The following is a 15867-nucleotide window of genomic DNA, read 5'->3' on the forward strand; positions in this document are numbered from 1 at the left end:
GATGGAGGCTGGCCAATGTGATGAGTGGAAAAACGAGGTGGAAAGTTGGGGTCAGTTAAAAGTGGCCTGGTTTTAGCTGTCACTAATTAGCTGTGCTGCTTTAGCCAAGTCAGACTTCTTTGGGCATCTATTCCTTATTTGGAAAGAGATGGTTGGGGGTCACCATTCTATGATGTTTTGTTCTCTTTTCAAATGCCATTATAAGGAATACTGACCTCTGTAAAGCAAAATGCAACATTCTAAGACTTAACACAAGATGTACTCACTTCAACTAGTCAGGGAAATCAGCAGAACTAATGTGGAATTTATTTACTTATTTATTTATTTATTCAGGAAAACACTCTACTGGTAGATTAGACTAATCCTTTGAAAGATTAGACATAAACCTGAATTTACTTAGTAGCTTTACTTTTTTTTTTTTTTTCAGATGGGAAGGATTCCAAGTACCTTTGGATTCTCTCATCAATATGACAGCCAAATAGAGGAGAGTTTTACGTGCCATATTTCACATGTGTTACTATATCCTCATCTGGGAGCAAGAAGCCTGGATGTCCCTGATAGAGTCAGATGAAGGATTTAAGTAAAGTCAGTCTTGAAAGAAAAATACATTTCAGTCTGACAAACTTTAGCTTAAGGTAAAGAGATGTGTTTTAAGAAACATGAGGGGCCTGAAGCTCTATAATTTAAAATAGTTGGTTTTGGTTGCTGGTTTTAATTTTTCACTCTGAAAATAGAAAATATGTTAACCAGTTGCCTATCTTGGGGAGTAATAAAATGTGAACCCCAAATTAGCACTATGTGACTATAGAACAGTCTTGAATTAGTTCTTTTCCCAATGGTTGAAGGATACAAGTTCAAATAAAAATCCAACAGTGATTACCAAAAAGCATTCAATGTAGAAAATCTCTACCAAGTAATATTTTCATGGTCAGCCAGGCTCTTTGTTTTTTGTTTGTTTGTTTGTTTTTGTTTTTTTTAAATAATCTCTATAGTTTGAAAAGTAAACCACCTTTTCCTTGAATTGGAGTTGCTGTCCCTTTTCTTAGAAGGTCCCAGGTTCACAGGGAAGACTGCCTTCTTGAAGGGTACCTATCTTTACTTCTGGCCTAAAAAGAAATTGAACTAACCAATTAGATTGTGAGATGAAAAAGAGAAGGTTTCTATGAAGATGATGAATTCTGTGAGTATTTGAACTAAACATTTTGGAAATTATCCCATTTAGGACTAAAGTACTTCCATTTTCTATTTGGAATATGAATTACATCTATTTAACCTATTCAGCTCAACAAACAAAGGAACAAAAACAGACAGAACAAATACAATCTATTTTTTGTGGAAATATATCTGCTTGTAATGGTGCAAAAAAATAGCAAAGATGCCATGAGTGAAAAATTTTACCTGTGATCTCTAAAAGGGCATATTCATAGAACACATCTAAACATGCAATATAGAAGTATAGAAACTGGCCCTCTGGAATATCAGCAACTTCATTATCTGTGGCAATTTCAAAGGTCTCTTAGAAAATGTGGCTTCACAATTCCTAGTTTTTCCAATTATCCTATTAAAAATATCTATAACCGTGCATTCTTGATCTGTGATAATAATTTGGCCTTTGTCACCCTCAGTCACAGTGCATCTCTGGCCCACTGGGGAAGACCGAGTGTGCTGTGTGGAGCTGTTCCCGACCGGACCAATCACTGCTGGCTCAGTCTCCTCCTCAGAATGGCAGCCAGCCTTTGTCTGGTCTCATTTACTGATGATGCTCGACCCCTGGGAGGATGGGGTTGGGGCACAGTGGGCAAACCTGAGCTGCTGAGCCTCTGGGACTGAGCCAAGGTTGGGGAAGCAGTGGGTTTTGCCACTCCGTGCAGGCTGGGGATTTTGATTCCTTTTCCAGAGTTCAGTCTTGTAAGGCTTCTCTCTCCCTGATTACTGACCACGGCAGCAGAGGAGGTTAGGCTGCCCTGGTTAAGGGAACACGGTGACAAAGGTGAACTTCCACTGAGCTTCCTGAGCTCCAGAAGCTGTTCTCTGGCTCGACTCAAAGCTTCTGTCAGTTCAAAGCGTTCTTCGCACTCCCTTCGCACTGTTTCCTGAAGAAAAGTGTTCTGAAATGAGAAAGGAGTGGGGAAGCATCCCTAGCTTTACACTGTACATATGGAAAGTCACTGGCAATATAAATGGAGAATTAAACCAGAAATCAGAGGTCTTGTCTTTGACAGTCTTTGTGGATACTCTACCACATGGGTCAGACAAGTCAAAAAGACAAATGATTTGTGAAGTTGGAAAAAACTTTAAGAGGACATTTGATTCAACCCTTACAGTTTGCAGAATAGGAAACAAGAGCCAGGATCACTCAGATGGGTATTGGGGGGGCTGGGGCTGGAACCCAGAACTTCTAACGCCTACTTTAGTGGGGTTTCAGCTTGTTGGCACATGTGATGTCTAATAGTTAATATCTGTAGGGGCAAGTATGTTATTTTATAATAAAGGTAAATCGCAATATATAAGAAGATAAAATTGCTTGAATTATAAGACTGAAAGAATTAAACATATCAGCTATGACATTTAAACAGTAAAATCAGTTACTTTATATGATGCTTTCTCAATAGAACTTAAATATACTGATCATTTGCCATTTTGTAAGATATATATCAAAATAAAGAACATCTTTTGCTTTTAATTCCATTCAGCAATCATTTATCAAGTCATTAGAAGCTGTAGTGGATACAATACCTGCCCTCAAGAAGTCTGCAGCCTCGTGAGTTTGAGCAGAGCCATTTTTTTATTTCTCTAACAGAATTTGGAGCCAAGGGTAGTAGCTATGGGGTTGAAGATAAGGAAGAACATTTTAACAGCCAGAGCTGTCTGGAGGATACTCTGAAGGGTTGACTCTCACTTGACTGGGATGTACTGGAGCAAATTTAAGCTTCAGATGTGTGACAAGACTAGAGATCACTAAGGCCCCTTCAAATTCTGAGACTCTACAGTTTCAGTTGAAGAGTTACCCATCTTTCATCTATGGTATTCATCCAAATTACTTCAAGGCCTATGGTAAGAATTAGTCTTGGATCCTTCTAACCTCCTGACATTCATGTGTGTAGGATATCAAAAAAGAGGTTGAAAAGTAAACAGTTCAAGGGAGTACACAATTAAAATGATTGTGCCATAGGATTCTTCAGATAAAAATGAATTTCCATCAGGTTAGCTTGTTTGTAAAACTATCCAAGGCCTTCCCAAATCTGACTCTCAGTGGGAAGTATCCTCCTAAGGCTTTCCTGACTAATCTGCTGTCAGTGGAACTAAATAACAAAGCATCCGAGAAAGGAGCATCTTCCTGTATTTGCGTTTCTTGTGATTATGATCAGAACTCTATTCAATTCCAAATTTGGTAATCAGAATTGAAGAATATAGCACAATTCCAGATTAACAGTTGCTCCATAATTTTCTATAAAATCAGCAGCATGTCTGGGTCAAACAAAGTCTCATCATTTACATATATTATTAACACACATATGTGTCCATATAATCATATATTTTAAAAAATCATGAGGGTTAAGTATTTGCTTCCAGTTAGATTGTTTTTTTTGTTTTGTTGTTGTTGTTTTGGGTTTTTTTTTGAGGAACTGGAGACCAAGGATGGTGTTTGTGGCTTTCTCTTTGTTTTCCTTAACTTTACCTAAAATACTTGTTGCAAAGGTAAGGGAGGGAGGGCTAGAGAAGATTAATCAGTTGCTACGTTAGGTGTCATCTCATTTCCTGCTCTTAATAACTATATTTGACAAAGAAAGGCACCGAAGCCCCACTGCTTATATAACTTGCTGAGAGTAACTCAGCTCTGAAGTGGCAGGGTCCTTCCTGCTTCCAGAGCCCTGCTCCAAGATGCCCATGCCTAAATGAATTGTGTAACTAATTATATCAAGCATGCAGGGACCATTTTGTTCTAGGACATGGAAGCAATAGTAAAAAAAAAAAAAAAAAAAAAAAACTTATTTGGTTTTGCCCAAGTTTTCTAAACATAACCTAAACTTTTAAAAGGCACAGCCATCAATGCTTTATTTCCTCTCTACTACTGAGTTAGCTGGCAAATGTGTTGAAGTGATTAGATTTAAGGGGCTTTCAATAACTTTGTATAAAAAAATTCCCTTGATTAAGAAAGCTATAAGAAAGACTTAAGTTTATTTGAATACATAAAAGAAAAGAATGAATAGCAGTTAACTAATGAGGTCAATAAATGGGGGACATGAATAATAGGTCCACCAATATGGAAGGATAACATGATGGGTGATGTGATGACAAGAGCTCTCATTAAAAGAAAAATAAAATTCAATCCATTTACTAAAATTAAATTCAAGTCTGAAAGGAAGGGAGCAGTGTTCTATGGAAAACATCCATAAAGCAAGTCACTTAAAAGCTACTTTAGGCAAGTGACACTCCACTGAAGAAGGAAATGAAAAGGTGGAGTGAACCCAAAGATGCCCCCAGAGCAAGTATAATGGGAGCAAAGTGCCTGCCAGCTCCAGATTGAACTTTGGAAGGGCTGCTGACGATCTTGGTCTGGGGCCCACTACTCTGGAACTCATCCTTCTTCAAGGCTATTAGCTTCCAGTACAAAGGACTATTTCTCTTTCTTCTATTATTTCCAAGCCAGGAGGACCTCTGAACTGAAAACAAGCTGCAGAGTTAGAACTTCTATTTTTGTCATTGCTACAAATGCTGTGAAATCTCAGGTGAATCTCACAATATCTGCATATCCTTTGCTACCATCCTCTTTTCTTTTTAGGGGGTGCAGAGAGAGAGGGAGAGACAATCTTAAGCAGGCTCCATGCCCAGTACAGAGCCCGAAGCAGGGCTTGATCTCACAACCCTGAGATCATGGCCTGAGCTGAAATCAAGAGTCAGACGCTTAACCAACTTAGCCACCCAGGCTCCCCTGCTACCATCCTCTTTCAAAATTGAGATTACAACTCAGTTTTGTACAACAGGCAATTCAGATGTTATAAATTTATCCAACTATGGAGTAACAAAATGGAAATAGAACACATCAAGTTGAGAGGATTGCTATTTCAGGGGTGGACTGTGTGTGACAGGGCATGACAAGAGCACACGTGGATGTGGCCAGAGTCAGTAAGGCACATTAGTGGAAAATTCCATCATGTGTGAAAAAGAATCATTCACTTGTGATTAGATTGCTTTCGGTGATTTAGGCAAAATGTCTCTTTGGGGGCTGTGTTTTTGGAAAGTTGTATTGTTATAGGATTTTAATGTGTGTTCTCATTGAACAACATAGGAAAATGTGTAAGATGGAAGTACAGTAAGATTGAAAACACTGGGCAAACATGAGAATAATCAGTGAAGCCATACATTTTAAATGTTTCAGGTAAAATTATCTTTGGCCATATCTTAGCATGGTAAAATTGTATCACTGGATTGCAACTAAACTGTAAGTCAAAACGAAAAGGGAGGCATGAGCCAGGTGAAGAAGGGGCAGTGGGGTTTACCCAGGCAAAGTGGGCAGGGAGTACAAATGCCTGGCAGCATGAGAGGGAGAGGCACATCTTGGGATGACAGGTAGCTTAGTAGGACTCAGGTGCAAAGTGCAGAAGGGGAGGAGAAACAAGGACTGAGGCAGAGAAGAGTGAGCAGGGTCAGATTGAAGATGACTTTAGTAACATAATAATAGAGTTTTAACTTAATTCTGAGGGCTGTATGGAGTCATTGAAAGGTTCATTTCAAGCAGGGGGCTGGCATGGTCAAATTTGCATTAAGGGAAGATCCCTTTGCTAGCTCTAGGGAAAACGGCCCCAAGTGGGGCAAGATGGGAGGCAGGGAGGATAGCAGGAGGCCAGCGTTTTCACAGAGGAGGTTCCTATCCCATGTGTCCCTTGATTAGGGTGGGCTGGGCATGGAAGAACTACTGTTTCTGGGTCCTTAAGCTCTGTTGATGGTGAAGAGCATTATCTGTAGATATGTCTATAACATTTTCAGATGAAGGCCCCTTTGAGTGGTTTTAAAATATGGCTTAATTGCACTCCCAATGGGTAAGTAAATGTCAAAATGAAAATATAAATTAGCTCGCCATCTGTTTGAAATTTCTAATATTAAAAAATGGCCAATTTCCCCCACTCTTTGCAATGTAAGTGTGGTTTATTTTTATGTTTGTTTTCATTTTTATCCTTAGAGACAGCTGGATTGCTTTCAATTCCAAAAACAGTGGAAGAAGCAAGAGAAGGCTTTGCCGGCTAACTTGATCACTCTGAAGGTGAGAGTCCCATTTGTGATGGCAATCACCTGAATTTGGCAATTGGGGGAACATGCCAAGAAAGCAAGTCCTCAGTGAAGAATAAGTACAGATGGGTGTCTTTCTTTGTGCTTTATACCCAGTGAGGTCTGAACCATGGAATGATCGATCAGATTATAGTTTTCATCCACCCAAACTAGGTATGTTCCAGGGTGAGTGGATGGCTGAACAAACTGGGGGGGGGGGACCCCCGTGGGGACCACGGGGGGAGCAGAAACAAAGGGAAACTGTGGGAAAGGTGTGGAAATCAGAACGATGAGTAGGAGCTAGCCTTCCATTTAATGCTTCTGGTCAACTAATCTGATCAGCCCAAAACACTGCAGAAAAACAGTGGAAATGGCCCTTTGGTAAGACAGGAATGAGAATCTGAGTATATTTCTAGGAAAGAAGTAAGATGGATATTAGGCAGGTTGTTCTAAAATTGTATCCCTATGCTCACAAACATAATGGGCACTGTGAAAGATCAAAACAGAAGTAGAAACAGGGAAATAATCTCCTGGACTAATATGCTTCAAGAGCAGATTTTCAGAATGGGGAGGAAAAGCCCATGAAGGCACAGAGTTCAGGATTCATTTTTCTAAGTCAACAATCTACTTAGAATTTAATTGGTATTAATTCAGTACAACAGAAACAATTTCTTCATATTTTTTCTCATTATATCAATTTTCTGGCATCTACACTTTGCATCAGGACAAACAGTCTCCGACATGTAAAAGGCAGCCTTGTTTAGCTCTCCCTCTCCTCTACTGAAGGCTCTCAGTCTGACCGCCACACTCCTGTCTGCCCCATGCCCCACCATTAAGGTTCTCAGGCTGTCAGTTCACCCATCCTCCCTGCCAACCGACCCTAGGAATAGCCTCTGGCCCCTAAAAGCTTCCCCAGTTCTCCCCCTGCTCGCTGGGGAGCCAGAGATTAGAGAAGAGATTTAGATGTTCTAATTTTATTTGGTCCCAAAGTTGAGAACTACTCATTTGTTGATATACTAACTGGTACTTTGTTTTCTCATAAACGGAATTACCAGAGAAATGTGTGCCATTTTATCTATATCGATTGAATATGTAAATATAGAAAATGCACATCCTAAAACTAAGCAAATCCCTCTTGCAAAAAAAGCTATTTGTGTCTGCAAACACCATGTATTCCTCAGATTTAATCTTTGAGTTTACATAAATCCATTGTTGCCAGATTTATTAGTAAACTTTCCTAAATAAATGGGTTTTCCTTTTTAAGATTTTGTCTTTGAAAAATATTTTAAAAACACCAAAAAGTTTTAAAGTCATCCATGATCCCCAAATTTTTTAAAAGTATAAGAAGTGAAAACGTTGCTATCTCTTCCTACCCCCCAAAAAGTAACCACTGTAGATAGTGTGGGGAAAGTTCTTCCTTCACTTTTTCCTATCACCTCTCTGTGTCTGTAACTCTACAGAGCAACCTCATGCACTCTCAGTTTTTGTTTTCTAAACAAAATCATATCCAAGATGCCAAGAGACGGTCAGGTGAATGAACAAAACCAACAAAAATAGCTGTTGTCAAGAAAGCAAGTACACATCTACAATCCATTAGCCACAATTTTGACATCCACAAAGCTCTGAGAAGAAAAATTTGTGTAAATTATAATATTTGGTAATAAAATCTGACTGGACTGATAATCTTTATTTCACTCAGTGGGGCCATTCCTATGCTTCACTGCAGAAATATTGATGTCATTGCATGGGAGGACCTCCCCTAGATCTCTGGGGGCATAGGTGCTTCACTAATTTTCTAAAATATGAAATAATTTGAATTCCAAAAACTATCTGAAACCAACATTTTCTATAAGGGATTGTGGCTCCATAGAAGTTGTGTGCTCCCTTCTTTAAATTTATTATGCTAAGTGAAGTAAGTCAATTAAAGAAAGACATGGATCATATGATCTCACTGATATGAGGAATTCTTAATCTCAGGAAACAAACTGAGGGTTGCTGGAGTGGTGGGGGGTGGGAGGGATGGGGTGGCTGGGTGATGGACATTGGGGAGGGTGTGTGCTATGGTGAGCGCTGTGAATTGTGTAAGACTGTTGAATCACAGACCTGTGCCCCTGAAACAAATAATACATTATATTAAAAAAAAAAAAAGAAGATAGTAGGAAGGGAAAAATAAAGGGGGGGTGAATCAGACGGGGAGACAAACCATGAGAGACTATGGACTCTGAGAAGCACACTGAGGGTTCTAGAGGGAAGGAGGTGGGGGGATGGGTTAGCCTGGTGATAGGTATTAAAGAGGGCACGTACGGCATGGAGCACTGGGTGTTATATGCAAACAATGAATCATGGAACGCTACATCAAAAACTAATGGTGTAATGTATGATGATTAACATAACATAATAAAATAAAATTTTAAAAAAATTCTTTTTCTCCTTAGAATCCTTGGTAGTATTCTCCAGTTTTCCTCCTACCTCATTAGACATTCCTTCTCTGTCACCGTTGCTCGATTGTCCTCCTCCCAGCCTCTAAAAGTTGGAGTGCCTGTTCTCAACCCTCTATTACCTCAATTCCCTGGTGATCTCATTCAGTACCAGGGCTTAAGTATCAGCTACATGTGGTTGTCTCAAAATCAATCTCTAGTCAGCCTTCCCCTGAACATACTGCCCATTCAATACCTCCATGTGGATATCTAATAGACACATTGAGATTAACATGTGCCAAATCAAATTCTTGATATTCCTCCCCAGTTGTATTCCTTTACTAGTGTTTCCCATCTCAGTAAATGGCACTTTCACTCACTCGGTTGCTGACATTCCAAACTTTGGAGTTAGCCTTGATCCCTCTTCTGCTCTCACATCATCCAACCCATCCCAGTAATTTCTGTTGCCTCTACCTTGAAAATATATCCTGAATCAGGCCACTTCTCGCCTTCTTTAGCACAATGACCATCCATGCATTTCTAGACCTTTTCAAGGGCTTTGTAATTGCTGCTCCTGCTTTCATTTTTGCCTCCCTTCAACCTATTTTCTACACAGCAGAGTTATCCTCTAAAAATAAATCAGATCATGTCACTGCGTTGTTCATAATTTCCAGGTGGCTTTCCATCACACCAAGAAAACAATCCAAAGTTTTCTTGCTGCCAGACTACGGACTCCACATGAATTGGTCCCTCCAAACTTGCTTTCTACCACTGTCCTCCTTGCTCACTAAGCTTCAGCAATGCTTGCTGACTTCCCTGTGGTTTCTCCAAGGTTCCCAGAATGTTCTTTGCTGCAGGGCCTTTACATTTCACATTTCCTCTGCCTGAAATGTTCATCTTCTCACTTCAGGTCTGCTTGAATATTACCTCCTCAGAGAGTCCTCTGACCACCCCATCTCCCACAGGACCTCTCTTTCAGAAAGTATCCCTTTACTCTATTTTTCTTAGCATCTATTTTTTATTTTCTAAAGATTTTATTATTTATTTATTTTGAGAGAGAGAGAAAAACTGAAAGAGAGAGAAGGCATGCCCGTCAGTTGGGAGGGGGCAGAGGGTGAAGGGCAGAGAAAGGGAAAGAATCTCAAGCAGACTCTGCGCTGAACTCAGAGCCAGAGTGAGGCTCGATCCCATGACCCTGAGATCATGACCTGAGCCGAAATCAAGAGTCAGATGCTTTATCACCTGAGCCCAGGTGCCCCAGCATCTATTTTTTAAAAACCTGTTTACATGTTCTAAAACCTTGTCTTTTATCCTATCCTCTGCCACCCTATTAGGCCCTTTTTATAAGTTACTCCTTTCCATTGTTTTAAATTGTTTTTTTAAATTAAAGTAATATCTCACATATATATAAAAATTAAAACAGTACTATAGTATAATGAAAAAAAGCAGTCCTTCATACTTCCAAGTCCTACATCCCAGGAATAACCATTTTCAGATTTTTAAGCAGTTTCTTGTGGTATTTATTTCCATATTCCAAATAATAACATTATGCAGTTATCTCATGGTTTTTTAGTTTTGAAGTCATTATCTGCCAGCTTCATAGAATGGAAAATGAAGATTTAGCTTCCTATTCCAACTCCCAGTAGATGTTTCACCACCCCCGCCCCTCCACGCCCCAGAGCAGATGTTTCTCTTCCCCTAGGAGAAATTTCTATCACAATTTTATTGGAAAATCTTCCCAATCTCCATCATGATTTTTAGTCAAATCTATATTTTACTTTATATGATTATAGTATATAAATATTATGTATCCCTGAGCCATGCAGTGTACTATGATTACATTTCCCTTCTTGCATAGCATCCTTCCAGAGTTAATTATTGTCCCACTATTTATCTGCTTAGGGTTCTAGGTGTTGATCACTAATTTTTCATTAAACCCACTTAAAGAAATGTAAATATTCTCTCAACGTGTTCAAACTCTCCATGTAATCCATCAGCTTCTCTTTGTTCTTGGAAACATACTTCTAAAAACTCTCCATTCTTCTGCTGACCCCAGGCTGTTTGTTCTCTAAATCTGGTGCCCTGCTGTAATTCTTGGATTTCTCCCTACCATCGTCCTGGGGATTCTCTCCACTCCTCTCCTGTGTTGGAACTCTTACTTCCCAATTCCTGTATCTTCTCCTTTCTTATTTTGTTCCCTCATTGTGGTGTCATATATCATCTGACAACTTCCCAAGAAAGGCTGCAAAGGGAAGTATCATTTTTGAGAACTCTAATATCTGAGAATATCCTTATTTGACACTTGCTTGATTGATCATTTGTCAGGTTATAGAATTCTAGGTTGAAAAGTTTTTCTTCAGAATGTGGAAGCTACTGTCTTCTAGTTTCTACTGCTGTTGTTAAGAATTCTGAGGCCATTTTGATTCCTGATCCTTTTTAAGTGACCCTCCCAACCACCCCACCCCCAGCCCAGAAACTTTTTAACTACTCATGTTTATCCTTAAGGTATTGCTATTTCATGATGAAGTGCTTTGGTGTGGTTGCTTTACCATCCATTATAGAAATGTATGTCCTTCAGTACATGGAAATGACCTTGATTAGTTTCTGGATAATTTTATTTCTTCCATTTTCTCTGTTCTCTCTTTCCAAATCTCCTCTAATCTTCTTTTTCTAATTTTCTTTTCTTTTCTTTTCTCCAACTCTGCTTTTTTCTTCTACTTTCTGGGAGATTTATTCATCTTTATTATCTAACCAAAGTATTGAATTTTTTACTTCAGCTCTTATATCTTAATATTTATTCTCATTCTTTATTCATAGCCTCCTGCTCATGTTCTATGGATGCAATATCTTTTCTCTTTTCTCTGAGGATATTAATTATGCTCTTTTTTGAAGCTCACATTTGCTCCCTGTATTATTTTGTATCTTTTTCTTCTGAGTTCTTTTTTGCTTGTTTGATCCTTGTTTCTATCTCATATTAGAGGTATTCCTAAAATGTCTGGTGATCTTTTGGTTGTTCATGTTTAAATATGAGTCTCTAAAATGTTACTGGAAGCTCTGTGTGCCTCCGTGAGGGCTTGTTGATTGGTATACTTCTTCATGGGTAGATACAACATGACTATTGCCATTTCACTGGGAGACCCCAATTAGCAGGATCCGTAGGTCTTTTCTTTTCAGCCACCTCACTTCTCCAGAGAGGGCACTTCCAATTTCCTAGCTGTTGATATATAAACCTAGTTGTCTGTGTTCTGGGAAGTAAGTAGGTAAAGTGGACCAGGAGGTCTCACTCTTTAAGATACAGACTTTTCATTCCAGCCTTCTCCCACATTCTGCTGTTCTGTACCCTCAGGTCCAAAGCCTCTCACATGCAGTTTTTCTAGAATGTAAATCTTTGGAATCCTGCTAGAATAGTGAGTGAGGGTTGCTTAGAGGTTAGGGAGGGCATCTGAGTATCTATCTGTTCCTTTTACAATCATTCAAACAATCCTATTTTCAGATCCACTCTTCTCTCTTTCAGAAGAATCTCGTGTCTCCAATTCCTGAGCCTTTCCAGTGCTGTGTCACATAATTGGATTTGCTCCTTTTAGGGTTCCACCCCACTCCCCCAATCCCCACAGGCATTAGGTTTCAACATCCTACAGTCTACTAATTACTTCTGAATTATTTTCCAAAATTTGGTCAACATCTCTTTCATCTGGCGTCAACTTCCTCTCCTGTTCTCTTTTCCTTATGGATGTATTCACTTTTTATTAACTTACTGCCATTTTAGTGCTGTTTTGAGATGAAACATAGATAAACATATGTATTCAATTCTCTACTTTAACCAAGAGCATTCCTTTTTATCTTTGAATGTCTTTGAGTTTCATTAGATGGCTAGAGGAACTGATAGAATTTAAAACTTCTGTCCCTTTGTTTTCCTTATTGAAAATCTTAAGACAATAAAAATATTGAACATTCCATACTGGTTTTCCTTTGGTAGTTGTACATGAACTCTCTCTCTCTTTCTTTTTTTGGTGGTGGGGGGGGGAGGGCGCGGTTTACCACATTATTCCTCTGGATTACAACAAGACCCCTGACAGTGGGGCCTGGCCACACTGTCTTTTTTTTTTTTTTTTAAGATTTTATTTATTTATTTGAGAGAGAGAGAATGAGAGAGAGCACATGAGAGGGGGGAGGGTCAGAGGGAGAAGCAGGTTCCCTGCTGAGCAGGGAGCCCGATGCGGGACTCGATCCCGGGACTCCAGGATCATGACCTGAGCCGAAGGCAGTCGCTTAACCAACTGAGCCACCCAGGCGCCCCTGGCCACACTGTCTTGACAGGACTCATATGAAGCTAGTAGGAAGGAAAACTGGTAGCAAGAAGCATGTGAATCTATTTTAACCTAGTTTTAAATGATGATGTTCTGTTCTCTAACATATTAGGTTTCTTTCTGACTTCTTTCTTCTTTTAAAAAAATATTTCAGGGACGCCTGGGTGGCTCAGTCAGTTAAGAATCTACCTTCAGCTCAGGTCATGATCCCAGGGTCTTAGGATCAAGTCCCACATCGGGCTCCTAGCTCAGCGGGGAGCCTGCTTCTCCCTCTGCCTGCCGTTCCCCCTGCTTGTGCTCTCTCTCTGTCAAATAAATAAATAAAACCTTAAAAAATATATTTCAATTTTTTTAATGTATGTCTTCTCCCTAAGAAGAATTTTCATGGGCCTTCTTTTCTCATTCACATTTCCCATTCAGTTTTACGTTCTATTTTCTCCTCTTATTCACCTGCACCTCTTGTTGCTTCACCTTCTTGACCCTCGTTGTCTCTGTGGACACTCTCCAATAATCCTTGCTCCATGAAGGAATGCCCATTTGCCCTTTAGAGGCTCTGGCTTTCCTCCTATCCTTGAGAACATTCTTCAAACAATTAAAAGCAAAGTCCACCCATTCTCTGACCCCTTGAAAGAGAATAGGGCTTTCCTGACCTTAATTAGCTTCCTTATTAGACCATTAATTTATCTTTATTCTAATGAGAATTTGTTCTTAAGTTAAATATGGCTTTATTTCTCTAGAATCTGAGAAATTTCAAGTGTCTGGAATGTGTGATCAAAATAATAGTGTTTTTCACTTTACATGCTACCACCTCTATTCTTTCTGGCTCATACATCCTATCACTGTTATTGTCTCATTTCCTCTTTTTATAAGAATATTCTGGACTTTGGCATGCTTAACCAGAGAAGGAGCCTTAATTATTTACTCTTACAGTTCAATGGTAATTATTTAACTTCTAATGGAAAATCTAATCTACCTCCCTTCCTCCCACCCCAGCTAAAGGAAGTCTGTCCCCAGGCATGTCCTTAGGCAACTTTACTTTTGGAATGATCCCTTTCTATTCCCTAGTAATGATCAATGATTGTTTATGTGCCAAACCAGTGTCTTGTATTTTTCAAGAGTGTGCATTAAAAAACAAACAAACAAACAAGCTCCATCTCTAAGTGGCTTCCTTTTACAACTAATGAGCAGGAAGAGCTTCACATCTAGCTCCTTTTGTCTGAAAAAGAAATTCACTCTTCACTTTTAATCTAGTTTCTCTTGCCAAAGTTACCTCCAGCGGCACTGAGATTGGCAGCCTCTAGAATGGCCCCCAGTTATCCCCGCCCTCTTGCTTATTCACCCCCTTGTGCAATCCCTTTGCTTTGAATGTGAGCTGAACTTACTGGCTCATTTATAATGAATCGAATTTAGCAGAAGCATTGGGATGTCACTTCTGAGATTAGGCTAAAGACTGGCTTCTATCTTAGACACCCTCTCTTGCACTTTCAGTCTTCTTAACTTGCTTGCTCTGAGGGAAGCCAGCTCCACGTGTAAGTTGTTCTATGGGGAAGTCCTTATTGCAAGGAACTGAGGGAGTCCTCTGACAATAGCCAGCAAGGTGCTAAGGCTTTCAGCCCAACAGCCATAATAAAATAAATCCTGCTAACAACCACAAAGTGAGCCTGGAAATAAATCCTCCTCTAGTTTAGGCTTTAGGTAAAACTGTACCCCTAATCCCCTGACACCCACCTCACGAGAGGTTTTAAGCCAGAGGTACCTAGCTAAACCACATTCTGACCCACAGAAACTATGAGATAGTACATGTTTGTTATTTGAAACCACTGAATTTGAGGATAATTTATTGTGCAGCAATGGATAACCAATACAGGTCCTTAAGGCCAATTTTTAAGACTAGTCTATGCTTTTTATATGTTAATTTTTTAATTTTTATTTTATTATGTTATGTTAGTCACAATACAGTACATCATTAGTTTTTGATGTAGTGTTCCATGATTCATTGTTTGCATATAACACCCAGGGCTCCATGCAATATATGTTAAGTTTTTGTTTATGTCATTCTTTCCTCTGGATGTCAATTGAATTTTTTTTTTTTTGAGAGGGAGAGGGGGAGGGGCAGAGGGAGAGAGAGGATCTTAAGCAAGCTCCACATTCAATGCAGAGCCTGATGTGGGGCTCGATCTCATGACCCTGAGATCATGACCTGAGCCGAAATCAAGAGTCAGACGCTTAACCGACTGAGCCACCCAGGTGCCCCTGGATGTCAATTTAATTACATAAGATTGTCTTTAAATTCTTCTTTGAGAGCAGGAAATGGCAGTTGTCAGTCTTGTTCATAATTGCACAGATAGGGCCTAGCACAGCGCCTGGCCCCTACATAGAGGTTTAGTATATACTTACTGGATTCAACCCTTCTATCTTTTTCTGCTTGTCCTAGTTTATAGGTTACTGCTTACTTTCCATATTGCCATTTCTTTGGTGATTTAAGAGTTAGAAAACCTGCTGGTCTAATTGCCTTGACCTTTCTTTCCTTTAACCTACCATCCCTTCTCTAGAGCTTCACCACTGCTGTCTCATTTGAAGCAAACCTGCATTGCCTCTCTCCTTAGGGTTTCTTCAGTGGAACTGAGTCCATGTGTGCTCTCCCTTCCCCCTCCTGCCTGGCCTGTGAAGCAGCTCACTTTATCAGGGAGGCTGTGCTGCAGTGTGTCTGCCGGAGACACTCAGCTGACCCCCTAAATATCTGGAGAGGTGAGTAGTGTGCTTAGTGTTATTTTAAAAGGAAGGAAGGAGTAAGGAAAGAAAGAGAGAGAGAGAGAGAAAGAAAGAAAGAAAGAAAGAAAGAAAGAAAGAAAGAAAGAAAGAAAGAAAGAAAGAAA

General features: G+C 39.6%; 1 protein-coding gene across 1 annotated transcript in view; it reads right to left on the bottom strand.

Annotated features, from left to right (window-relative positions):
- Nucleotides 1-1694: 1694 nt before the first annotated feature.
- LEKR1 (leucine, glutamate and lysine rich 1) overlaps nucleotides 1695-15867 on the bottom strand; it is a 174925-nt gene continuing 160752 nt past the window's right edge. The window contains exon 13 of the mRNA XM_021702626.1: nucleotides 1695-2108. Within this exon, the coding sequence (XP_021558301.1) occupies nucleotides 1695-2108 (414 nt within the window). The remainder of the gene's footprint in view (nucleotides 2109-15867) is intronic.

Source organism: Neomonachus schauinslandi, chromosome 1, assembly GCF_002201575.2.
Source record: "Neomonachus schauinslandi chromosome 1, ASM220157v2, whole genome shotgun sequence".
NCBI lineage: Eukaryota > Metazoa > Chordata > Mammalia > Carnivora > Phocidae > Neomonachus > Neomonachus schauinslandi.